At 38.9% G+C, this 20171-nt stretch overlaps 1 protein-coding gene across 2 annotated transcripts in view; it reads left to right on the forward strand.

Moving 5' to 3' along the window:
* The first annotated feature begins 905 nt into the window (after positions 1–905).
* LOC124132310 (SEC14-like protein 1) overlaps positions 906–20171 on the forward strand; it is a 59125-nt gene continuing 39859 nt past the window's right edge. For both annotated transcript variants that reach the window (XM_048400879.1, XM_048400880.1), the window contains exons 1-4: positions 906–1099; positions 2590–2739; positions 3629–3760; positions 14848–14976. In XM_048400879.1, coding sequence (XP_048256836.1) covers positions 1037–1099; positions 2590–2739; positions 3629–3760; positions 14848–14976 — 474 coding nt within the window. In that variant the 5' untranslated portion in view covers positions 906–1036. The remainder of the gene's footprint in view (positions 1100–2589; positions 2740–3628; positions 3761–14847; positions 14977–20171) is intronic.

Genomic DNA, 20171 nt, shown 5'->3' on the forward strand with positions numbered 1-20171 from the left:
ATATGTCAGTTCGTTTGCTATGTCAATACTCACACTGTAATTTCCCAAATAAACAATATTTTCTTATTTTATTCTTTTTAATTTCATATATAACACTAACCGCATGTTAGTATCCATTATTATGATGTGCAATATTTACGGGTTGTATTTTCGGGGATTTTAAAAACAATAATTTAAATACAAAATCAAAATTTCAAGAACGAATCCGTCGCCAAAGGAAAAGAATTTAAGTAACATTCTTCCTTAGACTAAGGACAGGGGAGATAACTTTGTTTCATTGTATGTATGCACTGAAGTGTCAATTCTTATCCTTGTTCTTAAAAGCAGAGAAGGGGGGGAGAGGGGGTGGGGAAAGATGGAGAGACGGGGAGAGCCGAGCTACCTTAATAGTATCATCAATCCATTGGCCTACTATAAGGGACAAATCAACATTTGATATACATTATTAAAATATTTTTCATCTTTCTTTTTACTTTAGCAATGTATTTTCTTAATCACTGGTGTTTGACAGAGGCGCTTAAAGAATTATCAAAGTACAAAATGACACGTTAATTCAGTCATATACATTTATCGTTTGTTGTAGCACAGTAAGAAAGTAAATGTTCATTCTGTTAAAACATCATAAATGTTAGGGTGACGTTACTGATTTTATATGCGCTTCAAATAGATTTAACTGGTTGCCAATACCCTATTAGAGTACAGTGCCCTTGTCGCGTAAGAATATTAAAGAGTAACATTGAAATAAACATGAAAGAGGTCATGTTAATAAAATAGCCACACACAATATATTTTGCATAGATGAAACTATAGATGTATTAGCTGGTGATGTATTAGAGTGATGCAAAACTCAAACAAATATTATGCGGAAGTTAAACTTCGAACTATATATGTCATGGCGGATGCTGCACTAATATCAATAAGTGAGGTTGCAGTGGCACAATGGAGGGGCTGAGAGTACCGGAGATGTACGAAGGAGATATCATTTTATAGCATTGTGTATATTCTTTGAATGTGAAATTATTTTAACAGATTAAGGATGGTGCAGAAATATAATTCACCCGTGAGGGTGTATAAATACCCATTCGAACTTGTCATGGCGGTAAGTTTCACAACTTTACGTATTATCACAACTGTCACCTGAAACTAACATTACGAACTTGACAGATTATTCTTTGTGTAGAGGTCACATCATCCCCCTACAATTTAAAAATGTTTTCAGTATTTTTGTATTTTTACATTGTTTGGACTCAATTCACCATTTGATCATGATTCATGTGTCTAACCGGGATACAGTATGACAAGTTGACAACCAGAATCTTCTTTTTATTTTCCCAGCAGCATTTAGGCATGCAAGTCCTACTAAAAAAACTTTAGCCCACAAATAGAAAATGTGAACTCATATCTAATCTTTTTGGTTTTTACAAATACCAACCAAAAGTCTACATTTCCAAAGAAGTGACATTTAAGCTGAAAGCAATTCAGTTGACATTTGGTTGTGTGTAGGGCTGGTTGTGTGTAGAGTCCACATTTACTACCCGGGTACTCCCCCCACTATTACCCGACCCTATCCGGGTACACGCTTTAGGTCTCAATAGATAGGTACAAATGTCGGATTGGGAATAGTTTGACCGTAGCCCTGGCAAAATGTCTTTAGATACGATCTGGTCATGCAAACTCTGAAGTTTCTATTCAAATTTATAAAGTCAGAAAGAAATGCAAACAATTTTTGCCATGAAATCATATATCACGTGACTAACCACGGGTCCGGGTAGTCCTGTGGGTATCCGGGTCCTACTCAGGAACCACCCGACCCGAGTTACCCCTCCCAGCCCTAGTTGTGTTGTATTCATATTGACATACCGTATTGAAATAAGCGCCCAGGGCGCTCTCTAAAATGAGAAATTGGGAGCTCTTATTAGAATATTATTTTGTGAAAAACAACAGAGTTGAAAGATAAATTTCGTGGTTTATGCTGACAGCCTGAAATGTTTATATACGACATATATATTTTTCCAGAATTCAATTTCCTATAATTAAGGGTGCATATAACACACGAGTGCGTATTATACGCGAATAAATAAATCTTGTGAACATTGATCAATCCGAAGGGGTGCTAATTGGGATTGTTTACTAGTCGATATATTAGCAAATATCGCCGTGGGCGCTTATTAGAGCGGGGCGCTTATTACGTCGAATACAGTATATCGTCGGATCTGAGGTTTTTGGATGTCATACCTTTTCGGACAGCCGTGTTTATTGCGATTACTCACGCTATAATGGGGGTGTAACATCACACAGACATTTTAAATACTCAGAAGATTGCTTGTTTTTAAGAGAAAGTTGTCTTTTAAAAGTGAATGAGATGTTTTACGGTTGATTAGAGAGAAAACTCAGGATGTTTCTTGAGCTTCCAAAATTCCTCACGTAACATATCATAAAAAAAAACTGTGGAACTGTGAATTGTCTTTCATCATGTTCTTGTCAAACTGTAGCTTGTCTAGTCATCACTTTTTCAGTAGAATAACCATGGTAAAATTAGCATGATTAGCTTGAATGCACAAACATTAGTTTGCATTATTGTTCTTTTAGGCATATGAGAAGCGTTTCCCGACCTGCAAGATGATTCCAGTATTTCTTGGTAGTGATATCATGAATGAGTTCCGGAGTGAAGATGGGGCAGAGCATGTGGTGGAGAGAAGATGTCGACTCAATGTTGAAGCACCTTACCTTCTGAAAAAGGTATGTTATTTTATCTATAAACATGATTAGAGAAAGAATATTAATTACTGTACTAAAAAACTATTTGGTTGTTTTCTTCCCTAGTGTACAGTACATTCACCCTGTGCACTCAAAAGAACCCACTCGTCTGATAGTAGATGACCAGATGGTGGAAACACGAATACGTACATAACCTCAACACTGCTCAAAAAACACAAGTGTCAAATCTTGTGGTGTCACCCTGGGCAAGTTACTTATTTCAAATGTGCCTCTGTTCACCCAGCAGGGAATGGGTACCTGATAATCAGTTATATGTGAGGTGGATGTAGAAACCTTCTAGCGCCCTTAGGCAGCTTGGGTTGTATACTCCCCGGGGAATTAAGAATAACTGGAATGCAAACGGGTCCACCATGTCCACTGGTTGGGGAACAAATAAAAGTGCATTTTAGCAGATACTAATACCTTGATACCTGCAATATATCAATGTATAACAATAATAATAATAATAATTTTCAGCAAGTTCAGTAGATCAAGTTATTGATCCATTGATACACCATTTGTAACCCAGATAATCACAATAATGGTTGATATGTTAACAGCTGCTTTAACATGTTTAGAGACTGTATTTCCCTTTCTAAGACTACAGCAGGGCTGTTGGGTAGCCTAGTGGTTAAAGCTTTCGTTCGTCACGCCGAAGACAGGGTTTCGATACCCGACATGGGTACAATGTGTGAAGCCTCTTTCTGGTGTCCCCCGCCGTGATATTTGCTAAATGCGGCGTAAAACCATACTCACTCACTCACTCACTCACTCACTCAGACTACAGCATTCCACATGTAGAAGCCTTGGATCCAGTGTAATATTAAAGGTTATGGAGAAAATAGCTTTGTGATGTGTTTTATGTTTCCAGATTGTTGGCGTTGACCATGTGATTTTCATCCAGAAGAATACCCTCAATCGTAGAAACAGAACTCTTACAATAGAAGCTAACAACGAGAGCTTTTCATCGAGGATAATCATCAATGAGAACTGCCATTACTCTGTGAGTAAATGTGTTTGAACATTATCCCAGTTGCCAAGATCAATGCTCATGTCAGTCAATGAATTGTCTGGTCCAGACTCAATTATTATGGACCACCGCTTAAAGCTGGAATATTGCTGATTGCGGCGTTAAACAACAAACAAACACAGATAGTAAAATGTTCAAGGTTAAGTCCGTCATGTCAAATACTATGCTCATTCACATAGCATACATACTTGACACAATCATGTAATACTCACAACATTTATCACATGGGGTTAGAGAAAGCTATTTTCCTTAAATGTTATCATTCCATTAAATGTTCACTACAGTAATGTAAAACATTAAAGGCCTCTTCATCTATTGATACTGTTTACAGTGAAGTAGGGTTGACCTATACTGTCATAACAACATTAGTACACCCATGAAGATTCGTGGTAGAATAGGTCTGCAGCAACCCATGCTTGCCGTAAAAGGTGACTATGCTTGTCGTAAGAGGCGACTAACAGGATCGGGTGGTCAGGCTCGCTGAGTTGGTTGATGCATGTCATCATATCCCAATTGCGTGGACTGATGCTCATGATGTCAATCACTGGATTGTCTGGCACTGACTCAATTATTTACAGACCACTGTCATATAGTGGAATATTGCTGAGTGCGGCGTTAACTATTCAAAGTCATAACATTAGTCATAACCATAGTAACAATAAAATGAATTGGAAAATATCAAGTTCAAATTGCCTCAGAGCAAGGCTAGGTAAATCCTGGGATTACCAGTACTGGTTGCACCATCAGATCTTTTGTATCTGTCAATGTTGTCTTGGTGTTACATGTTTACTCATGTTCACCTCCCTGTTGGACCATTCTACACTTGTCCACGAAACTAACATGACTAAACCCATGTTTTTGCATGACAAATTTGGTGAGTTATTAAGAAAATAGTGCAGTGGGCTGGGGGAACACACAAAGAGTGTGTGGAATATGAGATTTGCGTTTACATGGTACAGATATTATCAACATAATCAAAGACGATATCTCATTATTTTACCGGATTTAAATAAAGTAATAACCCTAACATTTGGCAAACAAAATTCAATACTGAACATGAGTCATCTGTTTATTTCCTTATCCATGACAATAAGCAAATATTTCCTGGTACACTAGGATTTATCATCATACATAAATCACAGCTCTGACTATGTACATTTTAAGTTCTTATTGTGTCAAAGTTAGGAATGTAGAAAGTATAGTGGCAGTATTATATATTTTGTTGTGGGTTTACATACCGGTATGTCCTGTTGTTTCTGAGGGCCAGGGCATCTACAGCAAAAGCGAGTTCCGTCAAAGGAATGTTTGTGTTCTGCGTGGGTTTTCTGTTGTGCATTTGATATTTTTGAATCGATGTGATTTAAAAAAATGGATCGTTTTTGAAAGCAGGCAGCTGATTGGCTTCAGAACACACACATCCTTCATTTAGTTTAGGCGGTCAAAGTTCACTGAAGGTTCACCTAATAGGACCTTCTACATGTTCTATGGGGGTATCCTCTAATGTAGGGAGGTATTGTGTCAGAACAAAATATCACACTTTCATGAAATTAATTCAATGACAACTGCACAGAAAAGTAAAATGCTTAAATTTTGTAAATGATGAGGTAAAGTAAACTTCAGTTTTTTGCTTCTTACATGCTTTTCATATTTTTCTGTTTTCTTTTAACTATTGAACTCACGCAAATTGTTTTCCTTGTACATTTAACATGTTCAAACATTGAAAAGAAAAGTGTTTAAGATTGACAAATACACTGTCAAAACTTGGTAATGTATAATGGTATAGATATGCCTTCTCAGAAGTATGGATAACATTTTCCTTGTGAATTAATGTCACAAGACTTATCCGCTTGGCACAGTTTTTCAGTAATACCTTGTTTCTCATAAGTTGTTCAACAAATGAATGATACATCTGGAGTTTTAGTATAGTTATGATAGGTTTGTTACTAAACATGCTCAAGGAGAGAAGTTTGTGCTCTGGTTTTCTTTTGGTATGTAACCAGTTTTATATAAAATATGGAACATGTGGAAGAATTATGCATTGCAACATCACCATATAAAGTTGCACCAGGATGGGTGACACTAAGGCATCAATTTTCCTTCTTGTAAACTGACAGGAAAGTTAAAGTCTTGTCTGACGACTATGTTAAGCAAGCTTTTATTTGCCTCTGTAACTGGTAATACTTGTTATTTCATGTTACTCCATTTTGATGATATTCTTGCATTACCATGCTTTTGCATTGTTTGATTGCCCACATGGCTATTATGTGTGAAAGATATTTCTGGTGTCCCCTGCCATGATATTGCTGGAATATTGCTGAAAGTGTCTGTTGTCTGTGTTTTAAGTAAGTGATGTAAACAGGTCTGTGTTAAAAACTAAAATATGAAATTGATGGAAGGATTTACCTGTGGGTTGTGAACTTGGAGAAATTCCATATCTCTGACTGTTACATTTTATTGGTTTACTAGTTTTAAATGAATAAAACAGGTTGCAGAAGCCTAAGAAATGTAAGAACTAGATATTATTGTAGTAGTTCTACTGTAGGCATGTTAGGGATGATGTGTACTCACTGATGTCTGTCAGGGCGGTGTGGTAGCCTAGTGGTTTAAGTGTTCGCTCGTCACACCGAAGAACCGGGTTCGATTCCCCATGTGGGTCCAATGTGTACACTGGTGTCACTGTCGCTATATTGCTGGGATATAGCTAAAACAGTGTAAAACCAAACTCACTCACTCCATGTCGTCTGTCATTATACGCCCTCTGTGGATCATTGCCTGTGCTGTGAACCCACTCTTTGGCTTGGCTCACACTGTCATAAACATGATAAAGATGGAATATCACTAACTGGAGTAGAAAAGGCATCCAATCACTTCGATCAAATGCATTTAGAAACCATCAAGTGTAGGTCATAAGATGATATGTTTCTTGTAACTCAGCAAAATTCCAGTTCCATGACGGCAACATGTAACTTGGAAACTTATCATGAAGCCATGTTTTGACCATGTTGACTTCAGTCTCCATTATATCTGGGACCTGGATTCTATCGCTTGCCTTAGCCTGATTCACTGAAAAATGTTCACATGTTTCCTGGGGGCACGGGTGGCCCAGTCGTCTAAGGCACCACGATTCGCTGTGCAGAGTTGCGTCCCTTGGGCACGCCAGAAACCTATGATTGTGAGTTCGAATCACGGTTCGCCCCGATTATGTTTCTAGGTTTGTCAGCACCATACCCGTGCTCGTGGGTTTCACCAAAGTGGTAAACGTCTGAGGCCTGCATCACTTGGAGCTTTCCTCCCACATTAAGCTGACACACCGCGATTTAACTGGAATACTGTTAAAAGCGGCGTTAAACCCAACTCTCTCATTCACTCCCATGTTTTCTGAACCTAACCAAATGCATCAATGTTTCAGTGTATCATCAGGCCTCAAAGTTTAAATTTTTACCAAGTAGCCATATGGCTACAAGTATTTTTTACCAGGTAGTCAGTGGTAAAATCAAGAAGTCAAGCCAATATTGTAGGTAGCCAAAAGCATTTGAAATTATCTTTTATCAAAAACCTATTATCTGTACAAGTCATAGCGCTAATCTTGGAATTGTATAGTAGTGGAAACTGTACTTGAGCTTTGTTATTTGTGACTTGAACAATGATGCAATTTATGTTACTAGATTATATGGGTATATCCTTGCTTATCCAATAAACTATCAACTAAATTATAATAATAATTACATTAATATTTATGTAGTTCGGTTCATTGTTGACTTTAGGAGGAATTATTTGTGAGTACAGTTAGTAGCAGACATGTTTATTTTTGTGTCTACATATGTATCAATGTATAGCAATAAAATTTAGTTGCCACAGGATATTTTTCAACATGTTCAAGGTAGTCATTTGGCTACCTCTGAATTTTTAGACAGTAGTCAAACTGAAATTTAGGTCGCATTTGTGACCGTTTTAGTCGCAACTTTGAGGCCTGATCATGTACTTTTGTTATACTGTATTTTAAAGGGCATGTAGATAGAGAAAAGAAAGTGCTTCAATTTTTCTTAAAGTACTTAAAACGAATCTATCATTTGTATAAAATATTCTACTACAACTATGTAAACCTTTAAATAACTGCAAGGTAAGTTTGATTTGAGTCTTATTTCTGAAACAACATAAGCTTCTAAAGAAGGTGAATCCTTCTCCAGACACTGAAGTCAATAAACCATGGGTCTGACAGTCCTTGGTCTGAAAGAGAACAAATGGATTTTAATCTCTCAGGGGCACTGTATGATGAGTGGTGTTTTGGCTCAGCCCTATGAATGTGCGTTTTGGCTGACAATACTGCAAGTTAAGTGGACGGCCCACAATCTTCCATCTTGCTCCAGGTGTTATTAATGCCAGCGGACCCATGAAGATCCAAGATAAAATAGGTCTTCAGCAACCCATGCTTGCCGTAAATGGCAACTATGCTTGTCGTAAGAGGTGACTAACGGGATCGGATGGTCAGACTCGCTGACTTGGTTGAAGCATGTCATCGATCCCAATTGCATGGATCGATGCTCATGATATTAATCACTGGATTGTCTGGTCCAGACTTGATTATTTACATACCGCCGTCATATAGCTGGAATATTGCTGAGTGTGGCGTAAAACAACAAACCAACCAACTAATGCCAGCGACCACTTTCACATGGTTGGTCAGTCTCCGTTGTATTCCTCGGACAAAAAATCTAAATTATGTGGTCAATCTTTGTAAATCTTGCATCCAAAGTTTGATAATTCTGCAAACTTTTAAGCTTAGTTTTGGTGAATTTTGTAGTTTTGCACCTGTTTGACTAGTGCCATTCATTTTTATGATAAACGTATCCACAGTTAGAATAGCTTATTGAAGTGAATCTGGAGATACCTAGTGTAAACATACAGACATGCGTTTTCAGTAAACACCAATACAAAAGTCAACTTCACTATTAAACAAAATAAATATCTGTGTACACGTTCACATGTTTAAAGTCTGCATTGTATTTGACGAATTCTGTGGCAGATTAATCAGTGTTAGAAACTAACAGTTTTAGTCCACTGGTCTTTATAATGATAACATAGCAAAACCCATAAAAATGGCAAATTTCTACTGGTCTTTATGATACCTTCACTATTGAGCAGTTTGGCAAGTACTACAGGACTAGTGGCAGTTTCTAACACTCACTGGATTAATGCAAAATTCTGCATGAGTTCTGCACAAGATGTAATTTTCTGCAAGATGAGTACAGTTCTCCACGGAGTGGGCATTTCTGCAAAATATTCCGCAACCAGGAATTGCAGAATACCGCGGGGACTGTTTGGTGACAATTTGAGGTTCATTTGTTATCTGTTTTGATGATTCAGTTTAGAACGACTTCCCCACTGTTGTTTTACAACTGTGTTATGTTGTCTAGCAAAACTAGGAGAGCAGGGGAAAAACACTGAATTTGTCCAGTGTGATGTCCTTACAAGACTGTCCATATACTTGCATGCATCATTCAAGCATGCTCAAGTCTGTACTCATCGTTCTTGATAAATACCATATATGACCGTAGATAAGCCGATCTGATAGATAAGCTGAGGTATTAACTTGACCCTTGAAATATGTAAGAACATGATATGCCCCGTACATAAGCCGGACCAGGAAGTGAAAGGCTACGACACACCGCGAAGTTGGACAGCAAGACTATCGGTACTTGCAGATGTTCAATAATATACGATGAAAAACGTTGTAATTATATTGAAAAAGTCATTATTATTTCATATAAGTATTAAACAAACCATTTATACCTCCCCTAATGTGGGAAGCTGTTTGTTTTTTTAACTTCATAATGATCGTTATGTTGCCATCAACAACAACACCATTTTGTGAATTGGTGTATATAGAATTAGGAACCCCTGAGAAAATGTACCACAAAAAAAACCCACAAGTGAAATGTTTAGATTCAAATCATTGTATTTTTTGGTGATTTGTTTGATGCACAAATAACAAATATATAAATACATATATACATTAATATATGTGCGTAATTACGTTCAGACGTGCTCATCTAGCGTGAATCTAGGTGAATCTAGCAAATACATATATAGTATTATATACATAAATAAATGTGCATAGAATTGTACGCTCATACATGTTTAACAGTGGTTTAAGTCATCACTGGTGAATCCTTCAAATTCGTTGTCACGATCTTCACCAGCCAGAATGCGTTGAGGGCTCTGTAAAGGTTTGTACTTAGAAAATCTTTTAAATGGATAAAATTAATTATATTTTTATTAAAACGTTATCACACATTGTCAGATTCTCTTAATCATGCACATTATTTGATCGGCTTGTGTCGTAAGGTTGGTTTCCATTGATTTACTGATTCTTTCCCCAACAAGTTCTCCTCTGCAGTTAGCTTGATTAAACATTGTCAATTACCTTCTGTCTCCATTGATACATTTTCACTCAACAATGCTTAAAGTCACTTTTATTTCGTATTTCCTTGGTCCGGAGTAGGGTCAAGAAATGATTTGAGTTTGAAGTTTTATTTTGGACCTACCATGTTTAGAATACTACTGGACCCGTGAAGATCTGAGGTAGAATAGTTTTTCAGCAATCCATGCTTGCTGTAAAAGGTGACAATGCTTGTCGTAAGAGACGACCAACAGGATCGGGTGGTCAGACTCACTGACTTGGTTGATGCATGTCATCGTTTCCCAATTGCGTAGATCAATGCTTATGCCTATCACGGTCTGGTCCAGAATCGATTATTTACAGACCACCATCATATTGCTATAATATTGCTGAGTGCGGCTTTAAACAACAAACAAACAAACAAACAGAATACCACTGTCAGAAATGTCAGAAAAGAAAACAAATGAATCTGTTGTCGATGTCTGCTGATGCATCAGCAGTTGGAAAGCTGTGCTTGTATGGTGGATGTGATGAGAGAGAGTAAAATTCTGCTTCACTTGTCCTGCACGTGCAGACACTTCATCACTTGTATAGTTGTAGGTGATGCTTGACGTGTTGGCAACAAGGTTAATCAGGGGAATATTACAGTTGACATGCTTGAAGTAATCGAGGGAACAGAAGCTGTCTGTTTCTGGCTGTGAACATCTGCTATGACTGTCTTCAGATAATTATCAAGCTGTAGCATATATGTAAACAACAAACAAACAAACATATGTAATAAGCATGAGTGAATTCAGATTCCTTCATTGGGAACATGTGTGAATAAACCCCGTTCTTGATGTCCTTCAGCCTGCGAGTCTTCAGTTTGGACATGAAACTACATACCATGCTAACAACAAACAATGTATTATGCAAGTCTGGTTGTGGTGATAAACTATTCTACTCTCATTACCACTTGTGTAAGGGCAGACCTTTAATGTACTGTTAGATGCAACCCAACTGTGAGCAATGGTGAGCTGCCCACATGCAGTAATTAGCAGCATTAACACAACAGTATTGTCACAAGGACGCTAGTACATTGGCCCAAGGCCAGCTGCCACCTATTGATGTCATTGTGGGTGTAAGTAGGGCACAGTCACACATACACTAGTGCAAAGGTTAGCAAAGGTAGTCGGTGTAAACATTGATAGCAGCTTGCCCTGTGAGCTTGCACGTTGTTGACATACTAGGTGATAAGGTGTCCGTACATACACCTGATCTGTTGTTATTTTGATGGATGAATTGTTGCCAGCACTTGAAGTTGAGTCAATCAGTTTTGAAACCCACCTGAATGCTCTTTCATCAGTATATATAGCTGAGACATTACCGTTATAGGGGCGGTCGGGTAGCCTAGTGGTTAAAGCGTTCGCTCGTCACGCCGAAGACCCGGGTTCGATTCCCGACATGGGTACAATGTGTGAAGCTGGAATATTGTGCTGGAATATTGCTAAAAGCAGCGTAAAACCAAACTCACTCACTCACTCATTACGGTTATATGATTAACATACACTCTTTGATGGTTTGCCTTGAGAGGAATTAGACTTGGGTCATTGGGAGTCCAAGCAGGAGTCATGCGAGTCATCATGGGCACTATACAATGGACACAGTTCACTGTCTTTGAGCCATTTTCTGTTTTAGGAACGGTTTTGCTGAAGTATTTTTTTTTAATGAATGGGATAATGTGACCAATGGTCATCAAGTTTGGCAAAGAAGACATTTTTGCGAAAACAACAGATTGGGTCTGATAGACTCTTGTTTGGTTTTTGTTTGTTTAGTTTGTTGTTTAAAGCTGCACTCATCAATATTCCAGTTACATGACATCAGTCTGTAAATAATCAATTGGGATATGATAACATGCATCATCCAAGTCAGCGAGCCTGACCACTCAATCCTGTTAGTCACCTCTTACAACAAGCATAGTCACCTTTTACGGCAAGCATGGGTTGCTGAAGACCTATTCTACCCTGGATCTTTATGGGTCTTGTTTGGCAGTAGGCCAAGTGTTACATGACCTTTTCCATGTTTACCCTTACCGATCTCTGAAGACACTTCACCTGGTAATAATTCCAAGAAGTAGGCCATCCAAAGCCATTCATATATCCTTCAGCACAAATAAAATCAACATAATGACTTGAAAATCTATTCCTGATAAAATCTAGGAGTTTTCTAGGAAGTTGATTTTGTATGCCATCTCACCCTATCATTATATTAAAATCTGACAGATTTTTGCTCATGATAAATCCAGCATGTACTTTCTGTGTAATGACTTAATGGTGCTGCCCATGCTTGACTAGCCATGATAGTTGGTTGGTTTGTTGTTTAACGCCGCACTCAGCAATATTCCAGCTATATGACGGCGGTCTGTAAATAATCGAGTCTGGACAAGACAATCCAGTTATTGATATCATGAGCATCGATCCACGCAATTGGGATCGATGACATGCATCAACCAAGTCAGCGAGCCTGACCACCCGATCCCGTTAGTCGCCTTTTACGACAAGCATACTAGCCATGATGGATATTCCAGTCAGCTCCCTTGTCTTCACAATGTACAGGCATGTCCCTCCTCCCTGAAACACCATTACAGTAATCAATATGCACTGTGATTGCTTCTGGTCAGCCATGCTGGAGGTGACCCCTCTGTGGTCTACTGACTGATCCTTGACCACACTAATTGCAAAGAGCTTACGTCAATAAGCTGGAGTAGTTTGTGTGTCCACTCACTTGTGCGATGTAGCTATTCGATCGGCTTGAAATGCTCTGCACTTTCGGATTATGTTGATCATATACTGTTACGTTGAATATTCTGCTCAAAAGTCATTACAGGGCACCCCACTGTTGCTAGTCTGTCATGGCTTGTGGGTATCGCAACACAGCCTTCCAATTGTGGGTGTTCTTTAACTTGTTTTGAGTAGTATACATTCTAGCCAGAGAGCAAATCTGTATGTAATCTAAGGATGCTGAAACACTACAAGGCCCGTTCCACAAAGTGACCGTAGCGCTACGACTGTCGTAAGTCTGTTGAAGTATGGAAGTTACGATCATCTTAGTGCTACGATCGCTTTGTGGAACAGGGCCCTGGTGTTTTAAAGAGGCTTCTTACCGAGGTTTTTTTTTAAATTTAAATTTTTATTCCAGAAACATCTCTGTTACAGTATCAATGATCACCATGATCACAGAAAAAGATGGGAAAAGGCTTTCGGGTCACCATGGTCTCCCATGTACCTTCAATCAAATATGACATGATAGTTTCTCCGAATAATAAGTGTTACAATGTTATCCTTTTTGAAACTGCAACGCTTCTCAAGAAACCTATCAATAGTCCGTGCCGTTCTGGCAGCAACACAGAGTGTAGAGGTGGATAAGAAGTCAGATTGGATATTTCCATTAGCTGAAATAACCAGTAGAAGAAATAGACTTTGGCTCTGGTCCTTTCTGGTGTGTGTTCATAAATAACAATCACTTCAATGGATATTACATTGATTTTCACACTAAGTGGTTTTCTTGCTCAACCTCTAGACCAATTAATAACACAATCTAGGTATGTGATAGTCTTGTAGGAAGTGGCCCTGTGGCAGCTAAGGCGCTGATGGGTTAGGCTGCTCGTGGTGGTGGGTAGTGCATGAGTTTTTTGATGAATGCCCTTGTGATTTGAAAAGTCAGCATGGTCAGAGGTATTGAAAACAATATTCATGAGAAAAAAAAATTTCTTGCATGATCATTCTTCAACAACCAAATTTCAGGTTTTCTTGTATTAGACCTGTAGTGCCCAATATCATGAATATCAATGATTAGAAAATGAGTTTGGAAGACTGAGAGACACATCCCCACCCCACCCGACCCCACCCCACCCCACCCCACCCCACCCTGACCATCAATTTTTTAAACCAATAATCAGAATCAAAGTGTCTGTGTTAATCAATTCTTAAAACTGATGTTAATCAATGGTTACAGAAAGTTACATATGTGAACAACTCGGTTATTTTGGGACAAGCCAAAAAGCGACCCGTGCCTCTCTCGTGGCCATTTTTTTGGCAACTGGGTTTCACCTTAGCGCAAACGGTCATAGCAAAAAGAATTGTCAATTTTGCCTAATGATTCCCGTACATTTCCCCCATATTTATATTTTCCAGATGCTATTTAAAACACATCGTGACTTACGGTATTATGCAGCATGTTTGAACATATTTAACTTGGATATATTTAGATGTAAGACATATGTAAAGTAAAAATTATTCCTGAGGGATTCTTTGACCAAAGTACTTGAACTCTGATTGGTTTGATGTATTTTCGCATGTAACATTTAACAATAGTCCTCCTTCAGGTTACAGGGTTATGGAAAGGGGCGAGTGATGACAAGCTTATATTTATATTTCCCATGGCAACATAGTTTATTTATTAGTTTTGTTCTGTGAAAAGTCAGTGTTGTACAGGTTTGACTGTTTCATTATGATCTAAGCCAAAAGGGTTGCTCTCTTAAATTGTATTCTGTAGAAATTACTTTTGCATGTCAGTTTGTCATGTGTAGGGTGTCATCAATTGATTGTTGCTAAGGGCAGGAGGTCTGGATGGTCAGATCTGACTTCATCGTCAGTTGTTTCATTCTTCCCTTTTGTTTCAGGTTCACACAGAAAATCCGATGTGGACTTGTTTTGAACAAGATGCCAGCTTGGACATCAAACACTTCTTTGGTTTTGAGAGCACCGTGGAGAAGATTGCCATGAAGCAGTACACGCAAAACATCAAGAAGGTAAACAAAGAGAATTATCCCTTAATAGTTAATACTATGTGTATCTTTACAGACACCATTTTCTTGTTACCTTATTGTATCCTACAGCTAGTCATGGAGATGGTTACACATTGACTGTATCCTACAGCTAGTCATGGAGATTGTTATGCATTGACTGTATCCTACAGCTAGTCATGGAGATTGTTACACACTGACTGTATCCTACAGCTAGTCATGGAGATGGTTACACATTGACTGTATCCTACAGCTAGTCATGGCGATGGTCACACATTGACTGTATCCTACAGCTAGTCATGGAGATTGTTACACACTGACTGTATCCTACAGCTAGTCATGGAGATTGTTACACATTGACTGTATCCTACAGCTAGTCATGGAGATTGTTACACATTGACTGTATCCTACCGCCTACAGCTAGTCATGGCGATTATTACGCATTGACTGTATCCTACAGCTAGTCATGGAGATGGTTACACACTGACTGTATCCTACAGCTAGTCATGAAGATTGTTACACATCCACTGTATCCTACAGCTTGTCATGGAGATGGTTACACATTGACTGTATCCTACAGCTAGTCATGGCGATTGTTACGCATTGACTGTATCCTACAGCTAGTCATGGAGATGGTTACACACTGACTGTATCCTACAGCTAGTCATGGAGATGGTTACACATTGACTGTATCCTACAGCTAGTCATGGCGATTGTTACGCATTGACTGTATCCTACAGCTAGTCATGGGGATTGTTACACATCCACTGTATCCTACATCAGCCATGGAGATTGTTACACATTGACTGTATCCTACAGCTAGTCATGGAGGTTGTTACACATCCACTGTATCCTACAGCTAGTCATGGAGATTGTTACACACTGACTGTATCCTACAGCTAGTCATGGAGATTGTTACACATTGACTGTATCCTACAGCTAGTCATGGAGATTGTTACACATTGAATGTATCCTACAGCTAGTCATGGAGATTGTTACACATCCACTGTATCCTACATCAGCCATGGAGATTGTTACACATTGACTGTATCCTACAGCTAGTCCTGGAGATTGTTACACATTGATTGTATCCTACAGCTAGTCATGAAGATTGTTACACATTGACTGTATTTGTATCCTACAGCTAGTCATGGAGATGGTTACACACTGACTGTATCCTACAGCTAGTCATGGAGATGGTTACACATTGACTGTATCCTACAGCTAGTCATGGCGATTGTTACGCATTGACTGTATCCTACAGCTAGTCATGGGGATTGTTACACATCCACTGTATCCTACATCAGCCATGGAGATTGTTACACATTGACTGTATCCTACAGCTAGTCATGGAGGTTGTTACACATCCACTGTATCCTACAGCTAGTCATGGAGATTGTTACACACTGGCTGTATCCTACAGCTAGTCATGGAGATTGTTACACATTGACTGTATCCTACAGCTAGTCATGGAGATTGTTACACATTGAATGTATCCTACAGCTAGTCATGGAGATTGTTACACATCCACTGTATCCTACATCAGCCATGGAGATTGTTACACATTGACTGTATCCTACAGCTAGTCCTGGAGATTGTTACACATTGATTGTATCCTACAGCTAGTCATGAAGATTGTTACACATTGACTTTATCCTGCAGCTAGTCATGGAGATTGTTACACACTGACTGTATCCTACAGCTAGTCATGGAGATTGTTACAAATTGACTGTATCCTACAGCTAGTCATGAAGATTGTTACACATTGACTGTATCCTACAGCTAGTCATGGAGATTGTTACACATTGACTGTATCCTACAGCTAGTCATGGAGATTGTTACACATCCACTGTATCCTACAGCTAGTCATGGAGATTGTTACCCACTGACTGTATCCTACAGCTAGTCATGGAGATTTTTACACATTGACTGTATCCGAAAGCTAGTCGTGGAGATTGTTACACATCCACTGTATCCGAAAGCTAGTCATGGAGATTGTTACACACTGACTGTATCCTACAGCTTTTCATGGAGATTGTTACACATTGACTGTATCCTACAGCTTGTCATTGAGATTGTTACACATTGACTATATCCTACAGCTGGTCATGGAGATTGTTACACATTGGCTGTGATATTGCTGTGATACCTCCTACAATTTAATAACTCACTTTGGGTTACTTTGTGACAGGAAAACAATTAACATTTAACATAGTTTCAGATAAACTGTGTGTGTAGCTTTCTAAAATTCACCAATATTTTTATGATTACCCAATTAATTTTGAATTGCTTGTGTACGTGCTGTACAAATGAAAGTTTAAAAACATCAAAAGAATGACTACGTCATGTACACTGTGGTTAATTACAGAATGTGGTCTATTCAGCATGTGTGCCTGTATTCTCTTTTTTGACTAATTGTGTGCATGCGTCCCATATATGTGAACTCTTCGGTCATGAATAATGCAATATGGCTTAAGTACATGCTGCTTCCTCTGCCATAAAACGAGGCACCTTTAATACGATGGATGAACTACTTGTAAGTGGCAACTGTTACACTATACAGGCTATAAAAGTATAGGTTAATGTGTTTTTGGTCTAGAAAGTATTGACATTATTTCCATATTTTTTTAACCATGAGAACTGTAAGTTATTCTTCTGTTGTTGTTGTTTGGTTTTTTTGTTGTTTAACACCGCACTCAGCAATATTCCAGCTATATGATGGGGTCTGTAAATAATCAAATCTGGACCAGACAATCCAGTGATTGACATCATGAGCATCGATCCACACAACTGGGATACGATTGATGACATGCATCAACCAAGTTAGCAAGTCTGACCACCCGATCCCATTAGTTGCCTCCTACGACAAGCATAGTGGCCTTTTACGTCAAGCATGGGTTGCTGAAGACCTATTCTACCCTGGATCTTCACGGGTCTACTCTTCTGTAAACATGGTAAAATGGTGGATTAAGATGGTCGTCTTCTTGAGATTTGGAATACAGTGATATGATGACATATGTTTGCTGATAATAAGTTCCAATCTTGCATCTTCCTTATCCCGGCACAGTGAGGCTGGTTAGGCTCATCGTCAGCTCAGGGCCTTTTGCCCCCTCTACACCAAAGCCCAGACACCGAAGTCAAACCCAGCCAGAACTTTTCAGAGAAAGTGAAGACTCCCCAACTCTGTAGCCTTCTGCAATACTGAGATCGTCAGAAGGGCTGTATCCCTGGCAGCAAACCCGGGCACTCTCCCAATGTCAGTCATCAGATTGGGAGGTACCAAACTTAAGGCACGAGAACAATGGTTAGTCGGACAACTTGGTACTTGGGATGCAAGGGGGACATTTCCAAAACGAGGCCGCATATTTGCCATGTTTTCCCTGAACCTAATCAATCACATTAACATTAGTGTCAAAAGGGACAGAAAATTCAATGATATGGATGATTTCATTAGAATTATAAATAGGGACAAGATTATGTTTTTTGGCCTGGATAGCATGGGATAGGTCTGAGACTGTATACAGGCCTATGCCAAAGATTGGGTGTTCAGAGTTTTCTTGTGTATTGTCCAGCTGGCATCACTTGTGTACTCCCTGTTGTCACATGGTTGAACATGTGCTTAGACTGGCACAGAAATGTGTGAAGTCATCGTGAAAAAACAGGAATGTCCACCTGCTGTCGCTGGTCACAGACCTGATTGATCAGTATCTTCTAGTTGTTTGTACTCTGTGTCCTGTTGGTTGCCCTGGTACGCCCCCACAGTATGTGTGCTATCTGATTGTGACTGACTGCATGAAGTTAACCATGTGGCACAATGATATCAACATAAGCTGTGTTCTCAATATGATAATGTGGAGACATATGCTCTGAAATTCTGAATTTCTACTTGTAGTAGGATTTGTTATCAGTGTTTGAAAGTAAGAATGAATTTTATCACTTGTTCATAGTGTCATTGTCATATTACACTTCTAGGAAAAGTCACAGATTTACGTCATCCCCAAATGAAAGTAAAATATGTACATGGTCCCTGTTTGGGCTGGGACGGATAACTCGGGTACTTGGGTCAGGTGGGTACTGAGTAGGACCCAGGTACCCACAGGACTACCTGTGGTTAGTCACGAAATATATTGTTTAATGACCAAACTTATCTAGAACTCCATGGTTTCACTACAAGTCACTGATGTTGGCGTTTCTTTCTGACTACGCACCCATTCCTTCTGACTTTCATATGTTTGAACAAAAATAAATCTTCAGTTAACTTCAGGGTGTGCATGACCAGATTGTCTTATATGTGTATCTGAATATATTTTGCCAGGCATGTGGTCCAACTATTTCCAATCGGACATTTTGTACCCATCTCTTGAGACATACAGCAGGTACCCTCAGTACTGTCACCTTTTATGGCAAGCATGGGTTGCTGAAGACCCATTCTACTCCAGATGATGAACATAGGGCTTTGACAGAACATTTTAATATATATGTTGATCATTTTGACAGACATGATATTGTTTCTTTCCACTGTGTTGGTATGCAAGATGATCTAAGGAAGAAATGAAAACCACACCTGATTTAGAATATTATACAAAATAAGCCAAATACCAACAAAATATCATCTATAGGTTTTCAATAATTGTTTGCCTTGCCCATTATTCATAGATCACTGTGACAGATGCGATATTGCTGACTGTGGCATAAAACAACATTTAATCACTCAACCATTCGTGTTCCTACATCACACAATATTATCCTGATTATTGTATGACCATGATGACACAGTGTCTGGTACCAGTAGTTGAGAACACCCTACACCTAGCGGAATACTTATCTCTGTATTCCCAGGTGCCATTACGGTGCACAAGTAGGGCTGTAGGAAGCAGTATTGAATATCAATATGGTTACCAAGCACCTTGTGGGAAACATTAATACTGCTATCATTGTCAAGTTGTTTTATTTGAGCTGAGTTAGGTGGTGTTAAAAGAGTCAATAACCCTTTGCTCTGTATGTATGTAAGATGATATAGATCATGAATAGTGTACAAGGGCCAATCAATAGGATGGGGATGACCATGATGACATAGTGTCTTGTACCAGTAGTCGTGTTAAAAGAGTCAATAACCCTGTACCGTGTATGTATATAAGATGATATAGATTATGAATAGTGTACGAGGCCAATCAATAGGATGGGATGACTGTTAACATGGC

Source organism: Haliotis rufescens, unplaced genomic scaffold (genome assembly GCF_023055435.1).
Source record: "Haliotis rufescens isolate VD_foot unplaced genomic scaffold, xgHalRufe1.0.p SCAF_20, whole genome shotgun sequence".
NCBI classification, from domain to species: Eukaryota; Metazoa; Mollusca; class Gastropoda; order Lepetellida; family Haliotidae; genus Haliotis; species Haliotis rufescens.